The sequence below is a fragment of the Rhinolophus sinicus genome, chromosome 3 (assembly GCF_057876585.1).
Source record: "Rhinolophus sinicus isolate RSI-liver-muscle chromosome 3, RSI-T2T, whole genome shotgun sequence".
Taxonomy (NCBI): domain Eukaryota; kingdom Metazoa; phylum Chordata; class Mammalia; order Chiroptera; family Rhinolophidae; genus Rhinolophus; species Rhinolophus sinicus.
The window spans coordinates 22,923,549-22,942,972 of record NC_142503.1 but is presented as its reverse complement, the minus strand read 5'-3'; the positions used below and the strand labels follow the sequence as shown (position 1 = coordinate 22,942,972).

At 38.8% G+C, this 19,424-nt stretch overlaps 1 protein-coding gene across 2 annotated transcripts in view; it reads right to left on the bottom strand.

The window, feature by feature from the left end:
- Positions 1 to 17,064, bottom strand: part of DNAJC21 (DnaJ heat shock protein family (Hsp40) member C21) — a 31,985-nt gene extending 14,921 nt beyond the window's left edge. For both annotated transcript variants that reach the window (XR_016020603.1, XM_019737249.3), the window contains exons 1-9: positions 16,753 to 17,064; positions 12,022 to 12,115; positions 10,400 to 10,523; positions 9,980 to 10,102; positions 9,312 to 9,616; positions 8,269 to 8,420; positions 6,131 to 6,218; positions 3,381 to 3,539; positions 2,911 to 2,953 (exon numbers count right to left, since the gene is read on the bottom strand). Coding sequence is in view for 1 of the 2 variants with exons in the window: in XM_019737249.3 (XP_019592808.2) it covers positions 2,911 to 2,953; positions 3,381 to 3,539; positions 6,131 to 6,218; positions 8,269 to 8,420; positions 9,312 to 9,616; positions 9,980 to 10,102; positions 10,400 to 10,523; positions 12,022 to 12,115; positions 16,753 to 16,849 (1,185 nt within the window). In the remaining variant the exon portion in view is untranslated. The remainder of the gene's footprint in view (positions 1 to 2,910; positions 2,954 to 3,380; positions 3,540 to 6,130; positions 6,219 to 8,268; positions 8,421 to 9,311; positions 9,617 to 9,979; positions 10,103 to 10,399; positions 10,524 to 12,021; positions 12,116 to 16,752) is intronic.
- Between the last annotated feature and the right edge of the window lie 2,360 nt (positions 17,065 to 19,424).

The window sequence follows — 19,424 nt, the reverse complement described above, 5'->3', positions numbered from 1 at the left end:
TGTGAACCATTTATTATATTGGTGGACGCATAACAGTGATTTTTCTGCTTCTATTAGTCCTGCCATTTGCATTTGTACTAACTCATGTTCTTCTGTAACGAAGTCTTCCTGTTTGCCTCCTTTCTCCAACTCTCTTTTGAGGCTCAGTGTATCAGTGTGTCAATATAGATACATGATTTTTTTTTTTTTTTAACAAAATCAATGTGTAAAAATATATCACAAAATCAATGTGTAAAAATAACATCATCAGTCTTTTTGATGACTCCCATTTTCCCAAATTTGTCAGGGCTTTAAGCTGAGTGCTGGGTAGTTCTGATGTATCCCCACTGATATCTGCATACTTTCTTAGTCTGTAGTACAGATGACCCTTGTACTTTCCCTGCCCCAGCCCTGCAACCAGCCATTTCTCCAAGGACCAAACCCTGACTCCTTCAACTGGGGAAAGCCACTTAGAAACCAAGATGTGTGAACTAGGTATGCTCATTGCTACTGGGTGTCACTGCTTCTAGGCAGTCACAGTGTACACAGCTAATACACTTATTTTAAATCAAGAGCTCACACTGGTATCTCCAATTCCAATCCAGCATAACAGTGTTCTTTTTCTCTTTCCCTCAATCTGTATCTGTGTTTCCCTTCTTCCACAAGAGAATCTGGTTCCCAACATTAGTATATTTATAATCATCCCTCAGTATCCACGAGGGAATGGTGCCAGGACTCCCCCAAGGATACCAAAAATCCACAGATGCTCAAGTTCCTTATATAAAATAGCAGAGCATTTGCATATAACCCACGTACATCTTCCCATATACTTTACATCATCTTTAGATCACTTATAATAGCGAATACAATGTAAGTGCCATGTAAATAGTTGTTATACTGTATTGTTTAAGGATCAACATTCTGGATCTTTTTTTTTTAATATTTTCGATTCTGCAATTGGTTTAATCTGCAGATACAGAACCTGTAGACACAGAGGGGCTGACTATACTCATTTGTTGTATCCTATAATATGCATAAAATGGTTTCTGGAATACCACACCAATACTACCAAAAAATCTAAGTAAAGTCCAAGATTTGGTTTTTTGCAGTTAATTTTGTCTTTAGAACCTCCGATGGATGGTGTTCAGAGTGCTGTGTTTAAGTTTTTTGGATTAATTCTTGTCAGCCAGGGTCATTTGTTTACATTCAATGTCAGTTTTGGGGGTTTTCTTTTACAATCCTTGTTGGCTTATACAATTTGTTTTTGTCCATACGGAAAACGCTCCCTAGCTGAAGTTGCACGAATTCTCAGTATTTGCTGCTCCTGCTCTACCCGCACTTGTCTCCATACCACCTTCCCTTTCAAAAAGGACTTAGGAAGTATCAGGAACAGTGCTACATAAAACTAGGTCTAAATGGGGGCTTTCTCCCTGATAATCACCAGAAATCATAAATGAGAGGTATTATCAAGGAATACGGCTTTAGAGGGGAAAGTGGGGTGGTAAACTGAAGCATCTTCATTGGGAAGAATACAAATACACGTTTATTATTGCAATCTTTAGATCTAGCCTTCATGACTTGAGATGAGGTGAGCGTGGGTTAGGTATCAATAAATTCCTCTCCATTGTATTTCGTCTTTATTCTAATGGTTCTGGCACACACAAAGAAGAAAGTGTTTTAAACTAAGGACTGCAGAGTCTTTAGATGAAAGTTTTGTCAAAAACTTTGTAAAAGTGATATGAGTCACTTTAATAAAAGGAACATAAACTTGCTGCATGGTTTAATAACTGAAGCAAAAAATTCCACATCACAATTTTAACAGTGATTAACTCATGTATCATTGTGTCATGTATCATTTTTGGAATATGAAACAGATAAAAATTACAAATGTACAACCATAAGCCAAAATTTAAAGTTTTATGAAAAATTATTTTCATAATTACCTAGGTTTTCTTGAAAACATTTTCAGTTATTAAAAAGAACTGTATTTAACATTTAATACTTAATACAAGCTAATATAATTAGATTATATTAAAATGACGCAGAAATCAATTCCATTCCCTTCAGGACCATCAAATATCCTTAGTAAATAGGACAAGTTCATTTTGGTTACATAAGTTCCAATACACCCACGAGACTGTATTACACGTCTGTATCAACACAATACCCTTCTATGTAAAAATACAGTTGTCCTTCCGCACCTGCAGGTTTTGCATCCTTGGATTAACCAACTGAAAACAGTATTTTCGATCCGCAGTTGGGAACCAGCAGATGCAGAAAGACCATTGTATGCCCTGTTCTACACCATGTAGGATAAGGGACTTGAGCATCTGTGGATTTTGGTTTCTGCAGAGGTCCTGGAACCGATTCTCTGCAGATACTGAGGGATGACTATAATTCTTGAGATAGAGATTAAATTTGGAGCCTGGGTGTGAAATACTTAAACTACTTAAATTTCTGAGTAATATAAGAACATTTTTTTCAATATGCACAATCATTGCAAGTTTCTAACCGAATGTTTCTTTTGCAAAATTTCATTTATGTTATTGGCAGAATAAACTTGGATAGACATTGACCAGTCCCTAGATTTTCAAGTTTCCGATTTTAATTGTTGTCTTGATTTAAAAACCCTGCCACTATATGTATCCAGAAACATATTTTTTTTTAATATGGTCATTCAGTGAATTAATATTAGTGGAACTCCACAGGCAAAATTCTTAAATACACTGACAACGGTAATTAAATAAATTAGCTACATACATGTAGGGGATGAGCTGAAACAAGAAAATATTTTCAGCTCCTTTTAACCTGTTACACAATCAACATGAAATTATAAAGCGAAAGTCCCTCTCCTTAATACAAATTATACTGAATAAACAAGAGCACTAAAACTCCGTAGATTTTTAATGTTAACAAAACTTTTTAACATACCTGTGTGGGTTTCTGTTTCTTTTTCTTCTGTTTTTTAGAAAGCCTAAGAACACAGATAAATCAAAATGTCAAATATTTGATTTTGTGAAGACTTACTAAGTGAAAAAAGAAAATATTGAAATACTAGATATAGAGAAAAGTAAAATTTTAAATTACCTAATATCATAAAACATTAAAAGGAAAAGAAAATATTCACATTATCATCTTAGAAAATTATAACAATGGCTCAATTGATAGTAATCAGCATTATCAACTACTTAGGTACAAAACTGCTTTTAAAATAGTCATAAAATAGTCTGTAAAAATTATATTTAACATTATGTCTTTACCCACATCAATACTATAAAGTTCCTTTATTTAGAAGAAGTGCAGAAAATATTCGCCAATAGAATAACTTCTTTGAGATTAAAAAGCACTTCAATGCAATCTCTAAATGGGATAAACATGTCCAGTGACATTTTCAGAAGTACTTTTGTTTTGGTGCATCCTCCACGTCTTCCTCAGAATTGGCATTTAATAAATTTTCACCAGTCTGGGGTCCTGAAAAATGTTCTTCCTCCTCCTCCAACTGTTGTTTTAACAGGGCAACCATTTCCCGATGCTTCTTGGATTTTTCATGATTCTTCATACTGAAAGAACAACCTGATGTAAGTAATTGCAACAGGATTACGTCGTATGTGCCCAAATGTGTTGCTGGGTAAGTGCAACCAATTTAAATTTCACTTTTTTTCTGATTAAGCAAAGTGTTAGTGATACTATAAAAAGAAACATAACTGTCAGGATTTCGTAGGCACTAAACACACCAGAAGCCCATGACTCCGTTCTTTTATCCTGTAACCCAGCATACTCCCCTTCCTCTATCCTTTTGTCTACATACTTTCTCCTTGTTTATTTATTATTTTTTTTGGTAAAATTCTCTATTAATTTGTATCTTCCAATTTTTTAAATTCAAGCCTTCTCCACTGTTTCCTCTTACTCATTAATTATTTGCTAAGTGCTCAGATAGTCCAAGTTTGCTATGGGCTTCGAGGGATCACTAGAAACTTAAAAAACAATTCTAACTTTAAAAGGAAGACACTATGGATTTGAGAAGTGGTGATATGAGGCTTTGAAGTATAAGAACAGTTTACCTTCTTTTGATTGTTTTCAGCAGCTTTCTTTCACTTTCTCAAGAGGGGTCTCCCTTCTCACCCCACCACCCTAAATGTGAGTTCAGACACATACATTTGCCCCTCTGCCCCTCGGAACAAAGCCTAGTTCAGGGCCCCACGGACAAGTACGCAATACCTCAAAAAAGAGTTGACGACACTTAAGCTACACGAGTTAGATTAACTAGAAAATAGGAAACTTGTGTCAATATTAACTTTATCTCATTTGGTCCAATTTTGGTTTTCTAATCTGGGATGTTACTCTTTCCCACTAAAATTTTCCTTCAGATCAAGGTTCCTTGGAGAAACTAGAACATCTCGTGCCAGAAACTAAGTGCTCAAAAATATGATTGGGACACATGAAAAGGACATAGGAGCCAGGTGGAAGGAACTCTCTCACTAACTACATCTAGAAAAATTTGAGCATGAAAAGGGCAGTAATGAATTATAAGGCAATTAAAATAATTCATAAATTCAGACAGAGAAATGGGGGAAAGGGAGGGCTCTTGTTTACAGCAGAAGGCCAAATGATGACTAATGTGTAAGCACTGGCACCAAAGAAACTTAATTTTGGGACCATCACAGTGCAGACTGGTACAAGCTGAAATCATCAACAGAGGCTAAATTTTGATGAGGAGCAAGATATCTGCACAGTTTTAAAGCGTTTACCCACAGGTTAAACACGCTCTAAGAAAATAAACACATGTTGCCAGAGAAAACAACACTGACTTTATAGTGAGAAAACTGGACATCTTGAGAGGGTGATCAAAATGATCAGCACCAATGAGGGGCAGACAGACATTATGGGCCCCAAGATATGAAACCCTGAGAGCAACCCGTGTTTATGGAGCATTCCAGCTGGACACACATAAGTTGAATCTAACCATGAGGATACACACCCAAAAGGAGAGAAATATTTTTAAAATATTTAAGAAATACTTCAAAGGGCCAGTATTCTGGACTATCAATGACACAAACAAGAGAACTGATCCAGATGAAAATAAACTAAATAAATGCAACACATGATCCTAGACCAGAGCCTTTGTCAAAGCGGGAAAGATGCCATACAGGACATTAATAAAGAATCACCTGATAAAAGCAGAATGTGTGCAGGGAGGGAGACAGAAGTACCATATCAGAGTCGTAAATTTCCTGACGCTGACAGCTGTACTGTGATTATGTAAGACAATGTCCTTATTCGTAAGAAATATATACTCAAGTACTTAGACGTGAAGGAGTATTACGTATGTTACCTAGTCTCAAATTACTCAGGAAAAAGCTGTATGTGTGTAGTGAGAGAGAACAAGCACAGGCAACTGAGGCAAAGTGTGAGCAACACGTGACTCAGGTGCTCTGTATTCTATTCCTGCAATTTGTTAAGTTTGACATTATTTCCCAATAAAAAATAATTTTTAAAAATCTCCTTCATTGTTGCTTTGGTTTTCTTGCTTTTTCTAACTTCTCTGCCTCTCCCCACTTTCCTTGGGGATTATCCAGTAAGACTATTTGGGACTCACTCACCCTCATTTTCATCCTCTGGTTTCCTTTCCTCTTTACTGCACATCTTTTGCTTCTTTCCCTTACCGATAATCACATTTTCTCATTTCCTTTACTCCCTTTATAACAGTGTCCTTTTTAACACTTCTCTCTTTGCCATTGTTCTCACAAGATAAAGTCCTTCCACTTCAACAAATATACTACCCTGTGTTGGCAGCAATGACCTGTACAGGAGCTTGAGGCTGGAAGTGAGTCTGCCACCAACAACAGAGAGACCATTACCTTGGGTCTAGGCTCCTTACTATGCCTTCTTTGCGAAAACAAGTAACATCTCTTCCTGGAGACAGCGTACATGTTTGAAACGCAGCAATGCCACAGGAATACTGGCACAACTGAGAGTCAGCACAATAGTTTAACTGCTGGTCCACATCCTTCTTCTTCCCCAGGTCAGAAACCCCCCAGGGGTGACATGTGAGGCCTAGCGATCAGCTGCTACAAGCACTTTCTTTCTAGGACTTTCAAAGCATTACATTTCACCTCAAAAGAAAGGGTGAGCGCAAAGGTATTAAACGTACGCCTTTTCCGTCTTGAACGACTTGTCACACGCTGGGCAATACAGGCCATCATAAAGCTCTGCATCCTCGGCTTCGTCACTATCTTTACCTACAAGAAGGAAACCTACAGTAAGAAGCCTGTTTGATTAGAACACAAACCCAAAACATGTTAACAAACTCCATCTCTTTAGTAAGGATCTAAAGTTGCACACAAATTAGAAATAAAATATTTCTTTACCAAAAAAAAAACCAAAAACAAACAATGTTATCAGGATTTGAGTTGACCTTTTAAAAGAAGCACTAAATTATAAGGGATAAATAAATCAAATATATCACTTTACTTTTCAAGTTTTTTTCATAAAGCTACTTAGAAGAAAACAAAAAATTCTCAAAATCTTGGGTGTGAGCTAAGTTCAGAAAATGAAACGTCACTTTGATGATAGTTCTACCACAAAGCACTTTTTTCAACAAAATTTTTTTAATTTACCTCTTGAGCAAGACTTAGTAAAAACATATTTTTAACTGTAATCTACTCTTAAATGCTTAAACAAACTTAACCTGTGACATTCTATAATTATTAGACAGCTCAGAACATATTACATGTAAAGTTTAGCATTATCTTTACAAACTTTTTTATAAGGTTGAAGCTTTATTACAATGGCATAATTACTATCAATACAGTCTAAAAATCTAAACTTTAAAAAGCTCAATTGAAAGTCTTTGCACAATACCATATTCTATTTTTAAAAAAAATAAAAAAGTAAACTGCCACCATTGATTTATTATGGGACCAATAAAGACCCCAAAGTATCTCTTCTATATTCTACAGTATGGTTCTTTATATTAAGTGGTTCTTTATAATAAGTGATGTTAATATGATTCTGAAGGACATTCTCATTGAAATCATAAATGATCAAAATAATCCAATGCTTAGTACATGGTATTATTTTCCAATTATGTGTATACTTTCAATATATCATATACATGAAATAAACTTTAAAAGGTCAAGTAGTTAATACGAAATAAATTTTGATTAATCAAAGTTAATAAAAATGCTGGATTTGAAGTCAAAATATGTATCTAAAAATGGTCCTATGTTTTCAAGCATATGCCACAGTTTCTCAGTCTTAGTTTCTTCATCAGTAAAATACAGCTAATTCTATGAGTAAAATGTACATTTAAGGGCTCTTGTCAGAGGATCAAATGAAATCTTGTATGTGAAGGCACTTTATAAATTGTAGAACACTACATAATTACACCACATCACATTTATAGAATACAATTTTCAAAGCACTTTCACACATACTACTTCTAATTCATTAATAAAACATTTCATTTCCTAATTATTTTGAATAAATAGATGCCTATAATTTTATCATTTAGGCTATTAGTCTGAAAAAGCACATTTGTAAATAATTCAGCACACCAAGAGCCCTTCCACAAAGTCAGAAATGAGAGGAAGAATTGATACACACCACAGAGGCTCCTGTGCAATATCAGCTTTTCTGGAAAGAGCTGCTATTGAAATTTGACCTACTGCTTAATTGCATTTTTTTAAAATAACCTGTCAGTCACACCTGTCAATATGCCCACTTGTCAATATACAGAGGGTACAAAAAAGTGTATACACATTTTAAGAAAGGAAAAAACTGTATTAAAATTACGGCGATGGTAATCACTTTGAGTACCTCTTGTATTTGCAGAAGTCAAACGTGACTTGTATTCATCTTTTGCTTTTAGTATATTATTACAATTTTAATACAGTTTTCCTTTCTTAAAATGTGTACATATTTTTTTGGCACCCTCTGTATTTATACAGCCGGAAGCACAAGCTGTTTAAAACAGTCAGGAAAGAGTTTGTTAATCAAATTACCAGAATTAGATGACTTCAATAGACTACCTTTCCTTGGCCCATACAATATTGTCTTTCATTTTCAATATTGACCACATTTAAAAGTTGGGAGACGTCACATAAAAATCACTTAAAAAACAAACGTGAAAACTCTAGAACTTGGGTGTTCTCCAGATTTTCACGCACTCTCCCATTCCCTGTTGTCTTACCCCCGAGCTCCCTTACTGGCACCTGGAAGCATCCTGTGTGTACAAGCCCTATGCATGAAAACATTTTCTAAAGATTCTTAATGGTTGAAAGAAGTTACCATCCTGTCCGTCTTTGAGCTCGTGTTCCTCCATTTCATCTTCATCTGACCCGTCTCCAAATTCCTTTTCATACTGTGCCTCCATCTCCCTGAGCTCCTTCTCCAAATTGGCCAGCGTCATCCAGCTCTGCTCTTTGTACTGCTCCGCTAATCTGTAAACAAATACAGTCTCCGCATTGGTTTTACTTACTCTTTATGCTTAAAACCTACCCCCTAGGAAGAAAAGCTTCTTCCTCCCAAGTTGTCAGTGTTTACAAATTTAAAACCTGTGCTGAGTTAAAATGGGCAAAGTCACTTAAATCTGTTATGTGGCTGATTTTAATTGCTCTACTAGATAACAGGTTTTCAAACAGGTAACTCTTGGTGACTTATTAGAAGTCTTCAGGTGGTTCTGAGTCTTAAGTGTCAAGTAAAATGCTAATTTTCAAAAGATGAGGGGTGGGGCAGGTAGAAGTTTTAAGAAGTAATTTTTTAAAGAATGCTATAATGCTCTGGACACAACGTTTTTACAGTAACTCAAAACAACAAAACTCTAAAGGCACTAAAATGAACTACGTATCTGAGAGTATACTGACAAAGAGGTAGTACTGCATCGTGGTTAAAAGAAGGGCACTGGACTGCCTTCTCAGCTCCAATTCCCACCTCTCTGACTTACTAGCCATGTGATCGTGGGCCTGTTTGCTTCGTTTTCTCAAAAGAACGAGGATAAAAACCAGAACTCACTTCATAGAAAATTGTGAGAAAAGCATTAGAGCAGAGCCTTGTACAGACTAAGAACTCAGTTAACGTTCGTTGGTATCAAGTTTTACAAGAGTCGGTAAACGATCTCAAATATAAAGGGCCTTGAAAGGAAAACATCCAACTCAAAAAACAGATTTTCCACAGTAGATGAAAACCCACTGGCCAATGTCAGGATTAAAAAAAAAAGCATGAAGCCAGGATGATGACTTAACCCAGCACAAAAGCACATGGTAGGGATTTACTGATGCTTCCTTTGACTCCACACCTGTATTTAGAAAAGGATCCGGCCCTGCCGTACGTACTGTGCCTGCTTTAGCTTCTGTTGCCGCCTCCTCTCTTCAGCTTTCCTTGCCTTTTCTGCATTCTGTTCTTCCACCAGTTTCCGATGAGCCTGCACTCTTTTATCTCTCTTACGAATGAAAGCCACCAGCTGACGGACAAGCTCATTCTTCTCTTTCCTTGCTTTGTCTCGAATCTTTTTGTTTTCTTTTTCCATAGCTCGTTTCTCCCAGCGGTTAGAAGCTTGTCGAGTATCATATTCCTCTTTCCAAGCAAAGTTCTTTTGAGTGCAAAAACTCTGCCAATAAGCGTAGAAAGGGTGGACTACCTAGAGACAAAGAAAATAGGTAAAATGCTAGTTTTTTCATTTAGATTTTTTTTTAGTAAGGTGACAAACATTAATGATGCAAACATTTTTCTTCATATATGTAACATTACAATGAACCAAAGGAGAAGAAGATAGTCCTTCTAAGCCTTTAACAGAATAAATCACTCTTCAGTATGAATTTAATGAAGACATTAATGGGATGGGACCATGGTCAATAAGGAGGGAAAAGTAAAAAAGGGGAGGCTACCAGGAAGTACAGGGCTGAGAACTAGAGTTCATTTTTCTTTTTTTTTAAATACTGAAATGGGGAAAAGACACACTGACAAATGCTAATCAGAAAACGGCAACGCATTTCTCTCTTACCGTATCATAGTCACTCTGGGAGTCTCCAAAAGTTGGAAAACCCTCAGCATCCTCTTCTAGTACAGATTCTAGCTCTTCCTTCGCAATCATTTCAAAAACATTACGATACACCGTATAAAAGCCCTAAAAAAAGAGTTCATAGAACACAAATTCTTAATACTTTTGTAGTCTCATCATAGAATAAGATTTTAAAATGTGACATAAAAAACTTTACTGTTAAAGAACTACAGTCCCAAGCTCTTGTTATCACAAGCACATTTAAGCTTCAAATGGGGGTATTTATATGCCAACAGTTTAACATGAAGGCAGTGTTTTCTCAGTTTTCAAAATGAACATTGTTTCAATTTCTATTATAAATTCTCTTTGTATTTGAGAGTCTTAAGTGATTGACAAGAAATTATGAGTTAGCTCATTTCTTACCTTTTCATCATCTCCATAACCAGAGTAACAGGTAACAGTGAAATAGTGAAGCAAATCTAAGCTGTCATCTTGATATTCGCCATCAAGCCCGCCTTTGAGCAGAGCCTCTCTATGATTATCATACCTGAGCAAACAAACAAAAGTTGGCATCAATGAAGGCTGAATACGTAAGAATTCAAAAGGACTCCTTCCTCTAAACAGCCAAAATGTTGTTATTGTACATTTTAATGTTCCAACCCAAAACCAAAACATTTTAAGGAAAAAAACAACATGAAAAGACTTGATTTTTCACAAAATTGCTGATTAAAACCATGACTGCAACTTCTAGTACATTTCAGGAACTATACAGTTCTAGCCCATATGAACAGGGAAATTTAATAAGCCAAGGAATTTCCATGACTCTCCCAAAAAGGTGGCTACATTTTCACAGGAAAGAAACGCTACTAAATAGACAGTAGTGGTCCACAGACTAATTATACATTAGGGGTTGGGCATCCACCAGCATGTACCAGAATAAGACTCTTGCTATGTTTATGTAAACAATCTAGGAGCTTCTTCCACATGCAATTACCCCTCATAATAACTCTGTAAAGTTAGTTATTATCCCCATTTGTTGTAACAGGAAATTAAAGCTCAGTGGTTTTAAATAACTTGTCTGTAATCATTAAGCCAGTAAGCAGCAAAGCTAGAATTCACAACCAGGTCTCCCTGCCCTGGAAGGACTGCGCTCTCCTCCAATGCACAGTATTGCCTCCAGATAACGGAGAGTTGACAGGCAGGAGCTTTCAATAGAACGACAAGGGAATCCTTGGAGCAGAAAAACAACCTGATCTAGAGAAGAGGCTAGAGCGAAAGGAAATCAGGAATGAGTCTCACAGTTCCCAGAGGAAGGTAAAACCATCTAAGGTCAGCTCTCCAATGTCCTTGGAAGGAGAAAAATTTAGGATTCTCTCTCTGATTTTCATATAAAAGACAATTTTAGAAGAATTTTCTTCACAGCCTTTCTCTCCGGACAGCCGGCTGTGCTATACGCTATTTAACACACAGAAGACTTGCGTGGGAGCACTGAGCAGCCACGCTCTTTGGAGGAGCAGGATCTTGCAGCTTTGTCAGGGCTTAAAACCTATTCCTTTGGAGCAAAAAGTTCACCAAAAATCTAAAAACTCACAACTTCCAACACAGGAATTTTTGATTGGAAAAGGTTCATCACTAATAAAAGTTATTTGTCATAGATATAGAAGCTTAACTCAATTTCTTCATATAAAGTAATTCTTGGGAAAATACTAGAATTCTTGTATTAAAATACTATTATCTGTTTAAGGACAAACAACATTCTTCCTTGTCTGATATTAGTAAACTTGTCATACACAAAAGAGACCCCAATTAATAAGTATCAAAATTAAAACTAATATTGCCAGTTTGTTTCACTATCTATAAAATCAAGTGTTGGAGAAATCATCTCTAAGGTTCCTTCCTACCCAAATACTGCTTTTTAAATAATGAGTAGGTGTCCAAAGCCTCAGAACATACCAAAAATCCCTTAATTAGTTTTAAAAAAACCCTCTAATGACAATTCTTCCCAACAAAATACATGGGGATAGGAAGGCTAGCGTGACGCTCACCATGCTCTTTCCTGAGGGTCACTCAACACATCATATGCTGCTTGGATTAATTTAAATTGTTCAGCTGCTTCTGCGGCATTATCCAGATTTTTATCTGTCAAAATATAAAGGCACAGAAATTTAGTCATTAAAATCTAAAAAGGATCTCTCCCATCACAAATGCCATAAACAGAGGAGTGTTCAAAACAAAGAAAAACAACTAGAGAAAAGCAAAGAGTTACTGGATGTCAGCTGATTATCAGAATCTACTATATCTACTTGAGTAGATTTCATGCTTTTCCCTAAATCTTGATACATCATTGAGCACTCAACCTAGATATCCACAAATGAAAAACCCTGAGTAGCATACAATTTATCTTTAGAAGGAATAACATATAGAGAGAAACCAGTTATAGAAAAAGTGTTACTATTTAGTGTTAGATTGTTTATTGTTCACATTGTCAAGTTTTTCTTTCTTATCAACATATACCAAAATAAATCACATAAAGTTTAAAAAAGATATACTAATTATTCTTCCCTTAGCTGCGCTCCCTTAACCTTGGAATTCAGAAGCATCGCTGCCTCAGGGTGGTGGCCAGTGTCCAAGATGGCCCCCAGGGATCACCACGGCCTGGCGTTCGCAGTCCTGTGCAGTCCCCTCCCAAGTCACCAGGGTTGGTCTACATGGCCCACAGCAGGCAGCAGAAGTGATGATGGCACGGTATGTCACTTCTGAGATTAGTTTACAAAAGACTGCAGTTTCTATCTTGGGCCCTGGCGCTCTCTCGGATCACTCTGGGAATAGCTAGCGGCCACAGCGTGAAGACACTCAGGTGGCCTATGGAGAAGCCCACATGGTGAAGACTGGACGCCTCTTGCCCACAGCCTGCAAGGGTCTGAGGCCCGCCAATAGGGTGTGAGGGAGCTTGAAAGTAAGTTTTCCCAGACAGTGAAGATACAACCAAAAAAAAAAAAAAAAAAAAAAAAAAGAAAGCAGAGTTTGATTGAAAGCAAAATGGCAGAAAAAGCCAGCAAATAAATCTTCCCACATAAAACAAAAAAGGTGACTGTTCTGGGGTGGTAGGTGGGTGGTTCTTCTTCACCTTGTAATCAGTACTGTACTTTTTGTCCTGCTTCTTCCCACTCCTTTCTTTCCTCCCCCAAAGAAGTTGAAGAAAGCTAAAGCTTCTAAACACATAAAACCCATGAATGTACCACCTGAAAATAAGATCTAATCTCTTACTAAAGCTTCTTTCTTAAGGAATTTTTCAATCTGTCATATGGCTTTTTATGTCACTTAAATATGCCTGAACTGGTTGACTATAAGGTTGAACCAAGATCTAAAAGCATGAGAGCAAGAAGTTAAAAAGCAGTAATTTAAAAAGCAGAAAGCCCACATTTATTATTTGCCAAATACAAAAAGCCACAGGTATTGCAAATCCAGTCATCAAAGTTTAAAAGGCACTCTCACATTATTCTTTGTGCTTTTCTCTTCATCCATTCATGCCCTCTTCCACTCCCTCCCAAACTTTTCTCCAGTGCCTTCTGGAAAATTCCATGAATTGTGCCTTTTAAGCCCAGCTTTGACTGAAGCCAGGCTCCCTGAGAACATCTTCCCTGCAGGGCTTCCCTCTCAAGGCTCCTTCAGCCACAGCGTTCAATGGGCAGGTCTGGTCCTGGAGCTGGCACTGGTCACTGATCCTTTATTCACCCCCAAAGACAAACTAGCATTCTTCTGAGATGTAGACCATTTGGCTACACCACCTTTCCCCTCCTCACTGTGTACTCACCTCCCAATCACTCCCACTTACTCACTGAGAATTTTGGCCCTTGCCTCGGAGTGTCCATCCCTGGGTCCTATCTCATCCTGGGTGACTTCACTGGACCCTGACCTCCTGGTCTCCTTACCTCTAGTCTTGCCTGCTCCGATCCATTCTCCCCACTATAGCCAAAGAGAGACTTAAAAAAACACAAAGCTGTCATCTCCCCTGCTTCCAAGTCTTCAATGGCTTCCCAATGCCCTTAGTTAAAATGCAATCTACCTAATCCAGTTTACCACAACCTTCAAGACCTGGCTCCTACTTACTTACCTGGCCATGTTCCCCTTTCCCCTTCCTGGACTCCGCCATGCTTTCTCTTGCCTCCCTCCACCTGTATTATCTGATTCCTGCGTTAGGTCTTGACCTAAGATGTCACTTCTTCAGGGATGCACATCTACCCCACTCACACATAAACCCAGGTCGGGTGGGTCCATGTACTCATAAGCACCTTCTATTTGCCCTCATACTGTCCTTATCTCAACGGATTAAAATTGCGTTTTCCTCTCAGTGTCACCTGGAAGAGTGCTGCGCCAGCAGGGCAGGGTCCATTCCTGTCTCCTTCATACAGTCAACTGCTCAGGGAATAGTCATTACTGAATTACTCAAAGCCTGCCTTTCACAAGGAGTGATCTCACTAGGTAGTACTGTTGACCCTACTAGAAATTATTCTTAGTTCTTAAATATAAGAAATAAATGTATCTTTTTTTACCATGAAAAATGGGCAGCCTCTCTACTTGAGGTACATATTATTCTTGAAAGCAAAGCCCATGTGGTAACCTCAGAAACATCTAACACAGTACCTTGCACTTATAAGACATTAAACACTTGTTGAATGGCAGCTAACAAGTTAATGAGCTAGCAAAGCACGTCAAAATCATGCATCTCCTGGGATAGTATTTATCCCTTAAATGGATAAGCATTTTCAAACCAAAAGATATTTAGAATGCTATGAATGATGACGACATTCAGAGAAGATAGTCACATTTAGTTGATAACAGGTTCAGTTTCAAAGTAGTCAACTGGTATGTTAGTAACATTTGCGTCTTTCTTCCTTGCATCTCCTTGATTATTGATTTGCAAATAATCACCAAAGCTGGGAATTTTTCCTTTACAGTATCTCTGATCCTGCCTTACCCCTCCCACTGACCCGAAGCCTGGCCTGGGCCCTTACCTTCCCAGGGCGGACTGTGCCTGACTTCTGTTTCCATTCCTCTTTAGTCCTCTGTTGCCTTCACAGTTCCAAGACCTCTTAATAAAGCCAGCCTCAACTCTCCATTATTGGAAAAACAAATTTCACAGTCCTTAACCTAAAATTCAAGGTCCTTTACAATCTAACTTCAAAACTACTACTCAAAAATGCTTTAATATTGTCATTACAATTATGCATTCGGTCACAAGCATTGACCCTCTTCCTTACACTTTCCCACCAGAGTCAACAAATTCCTAAGTTCCTTCTAATTCCTAACATGATTTCTCATTCCTAACACGATTTCCCTATTACTCTAAGAACATGCTACTATACTATTTTGAATTTATTAGTTTTTTTGAATGTAGCTGCTGACTTTGTGCTGTGATGAACATTTAGTACATTTACCTCTTCCCTTCAAATACGTATCAGATCTTTTTAGTTCTTCTGCTGGTAATCATTGTAACTTTAAGTAACAAACCCATACCTTTATTTCTTGTTTCATCAACTACAGACATTACCTTGACTTTGGGTCCTGCGCTTTTCCAATAGCTGTCTCATCCCATATTTTCAGACTTTCAATAAACACTGCCTTCCGTCAAACTGTTCCCTGGACCATCTTTTGCCCATCACATGCTCTTGCCCATACTGTGAAGTTCACTTTTCCCAATTCCATTTGTCTAGGACCCAGCTAAAATCCAGGCTCCTCTACCAAGGAGAAGCCTCAATGCCTCAGTGCACAGTGAAAACTCCCTCTTCTGAATTCTTGCGGCATTATTAGTTCTATTAATCCAATTACCAATTATACCCATTGTGCTATTTTATTTGCACTTGTATTTAATTTTTCGTGTGTGTAAGGCATGTTTTCCCAGCAAGACTGAGGTTCTGTCTCAGCATTTCAGCATCTACCGTGTAGTGCCTCGCGCATACTGGAGACTCTATAAACGTGCTTATTGATTAGTGCTAATATGAAAGCCTCTTATAAAGCTCAGAAAGCTGAGATTCAACTACTGTCTTAGTTTCCCAGTCTGGAAGATCAGAGTACTTCACCAAAGTCACACAAGCCTGGACTACAACCAAATAAACCATTCAAACGAAGCACACTTCTAAGTAAACATACATGGAAAGACACCCAATTAAAACTCTTATTAAAATCTGCTGAATAGCCTATGTACAGGGTCTGCTCAAACAGCCTACTAAAAGAAAAAAAAAGCATAGCTATCTAACACTGACACTAGCTCCTCTGTCTTAATTAATTTCAATAATACAGAAACCATAAATTACACTTAAGTAGCAGGAAAAGCCAGGGGAAGCTGAGCACCAGGGGACTCAAGCAAGAAACAAGCCAGAGGCAGGACTGGGTTAGGAATTCCTGACTCCTCCCTCTGGAGCAAGTGAAGTTGCTAGAATGTTGTCTTTCCCCATCAAGTGGCAATGCAGGCACCGTAAGGAGAGGCGAGGTGGCGTCTGGAAAGGGACGGGGTTCCCGGAGTTCGAGTAAAGCCTGGTGGAGGAGGAGGGCTGCGTCGCCAAGTGGGGAGGACGCTCCCCGGGACGGCCGCGCAGGGGCCACCTGGCCGCCGACCGGAGGCCGGACGGGGTCTCGGGCAGTCTCCGGGACGAGGGGAGTTACAGAGCGGGTATGTCGAGGCACAGCCAGGTTCCCGGAGTTACTCCGGGGAAAGGGGTAAAAAGGGTGGCGAGGCCGGGGTCTGCGAAGGACCGCGGCGGTTGCGGAATAGTTACCCGGGTGCCATTTCAGGGCCAGCTTTCGATAGGCCTTCTTGAGTTCATCCTCGCTGGCGTCGCGCCGCACCCCCAGCGCCTCGTAGTGACACTTCATCGCCCGGCCGGGCGGGGGGCTGGGGCCGGGGCCCGGGGCGTGGCCGGGGCCCGGGCCCGGGTCGAAGTGGTGGCGATGGCGCTGATGGTCCTCTCCCGCGGCGGGAGCCGGGCGCCCGCACTGGGCCAGCCAGCGAGCGCGGCGGCGGCGACGGCAGCGGCGCCGGGCGGCGGAGGCGCGCGGTGGGGACAGGCGGCGCGGGCTGCGGCACGCGGAGGCGCGGAGGGGGCGGCGCCGGCGGACGCGGCTCCGCATGGGGTGGGGGCGGGCTTTAGGCCGGAAAACGCCGCGTGGGAAGGAGGCAGGGCCGCGGCGGAAGGGAGGTGGGGGCCGGGGCGGGAGGAGGCGGCGTCGCGGCGGAGGGGGCGGAGGCGGGGCCACGTTGGGTGTCATTGTGAGGGACACAGTCGGCGGTCAGTGTTAGTGGCACCTGCGGGCTGAGGTAGGTGGGAGAAGATTCTGGAAAACATCTTGTGGTTCTCATAATTTCTCAGTTGAGCCCCGTTTTCGCAGGTGAGGCCACTCATGTTCCAAGTAGTTAAGTTTGCTCAACCCTCCACAGCTGGTCAACGGCAGGATTCGGTTAGAACGATCAAAAAACATCAGTTTTTAAACTCTTCAATTCTCTTCAGCAGCCACTTAATCTCTAGTATTACTCATTTTGATCAATATGCATCAGAAATAACAAACAGTAAATAAGATGACTTAAACAATTTAAGAGGGAAGCATCAACACTTTAAAATAACATTAAATTTTTTACTATGGATAAAATTGTGTGGATTCATCCACTCATCGCTTTAATCCTAACTTTGTGGACTCTAATCTTCCATTTCCAAGGTTGGTTTATGCTAAGAATAGAGTTACGGCAATAGTATTTTTTAACTAGTGGGGTTTGGTTGATCTAACATACTGTGTATTACAGGGTGGAAGATCTCTACGACTGTTCTGCACAATCTGATAAAGTGTCAATAGTATCCCGTCATTAAAATGCACCCACGCCAATATATTTCACTATAATGTGGAATGTTTACATACGTCAGTTATTAAGTGTACGTTATATGTCAACCACGTAAGGTTAGAAAGGTTGGCTCTGTTGCTAACAAGTATCTACTGCGCAGGGTTAGAGGACCCAGTTTAGGAGTCCTTTTTTCCCTAATATCCTGCCCACTGCACAATCAAAACAAACCAACTCTAACCCTCAAATTTATCCACTCTCCTGTCCAACCAACTCACTATTCAAAATTCATACTTACCTGCTTCCCAAAGGAAGTTACTATATAGACTTAATTTGAAAATTGGTAATGGATAGGGATCGAAAAATATGAATGCAGGGTAAAAATGGGAATATTTCCCATCTGAGAATAGATTTGTGGGGATGGAACAAAAAGTGACCAAAAAAAAGGGACTTTTGTCTTCCTTCCACTATAACTGGTTTTGCTTGCAACTTCTAAGAACCACTTGTCCCTTTTTCTTCCTGAGGGAAGATATTTTTGCTGTAACATTGCATAGAAAATTTTACTATTACACTGGATGTAAATTTCAGTCTAAAGGAACATCTTTATTAAACAGATTGGCTTCTAAATGAACATGGGCTTGGGAGATGAGGAATTCTCATTCAAATGAGGTATTCATGACTGTGAAGGGGAAGTAATTTGCGACAGGAAAATATATGAAGAAACTGATAATCCAACACATAAATCATAAAGTATTATGTAAAAAGTAGTGTCTTCACGCAATCTCACAACTTGTTGACCCAGGTTGTGTTTATAACCTATAATTAACTTCTTGAGATGTGGGTGTTTAAAAACAAATCCTGAATACAGCTTATTTTCATCCAAGGCTATAGTCAATTGCCTAAAATAAATCCAAGGCTACAGTCAAAGGCCTAAAATAAATAACAGCTTTTATTTTTGCACTAAATCAGATTTGGCTTTCATTAGCCACATACAAGTATTTCAAGTGAACCTCTGACCTGAATTACCTGCATAATTTAGAATATTATTTCAAGTAGCCTCATGTAGACTATTTAAAGTATCTAATTATACTCAGGAAGGCTTTTCTTAGCAGAAAATTAAAATGAAAAAAGAAAGAAGAAATATAACGAAAAATTGATCCTGCCTAAAGATTTAAAATAAAGAAAATTAAAATGCAAGTGAACTAGAAAGATGTCTAGAATAACCTTACTATATAAAAGAGGTCTTACAAATTAGTAAAAAAAAAAAAAAAAAAACTACCACCCCAAAACAAGATTAGTCACAAAAGAAAAACTAATACCTAACCAAAAAATGATTAATTTTTTTACCTATCAAATTGACAAAGATTGTTTCATCACTGGCAATGGTACAAGAGAATGAACACTAACCTCTGGTGAGGTACAATATTTACAAGAGCAATCAAAATGTCTTCATGTTCACAACCTCTAACCTGAGTTCCACTTACATGAAACTACAAGTGTTGTACAAAATAATTTATGTACAGATATGTTTGCTGCAAGCACCTATAGGGGGAAAAAAAAACCTGAAATATTGAATATCCAACAAGGGACTGATTATGTAGCTATAATATAGAATACTGT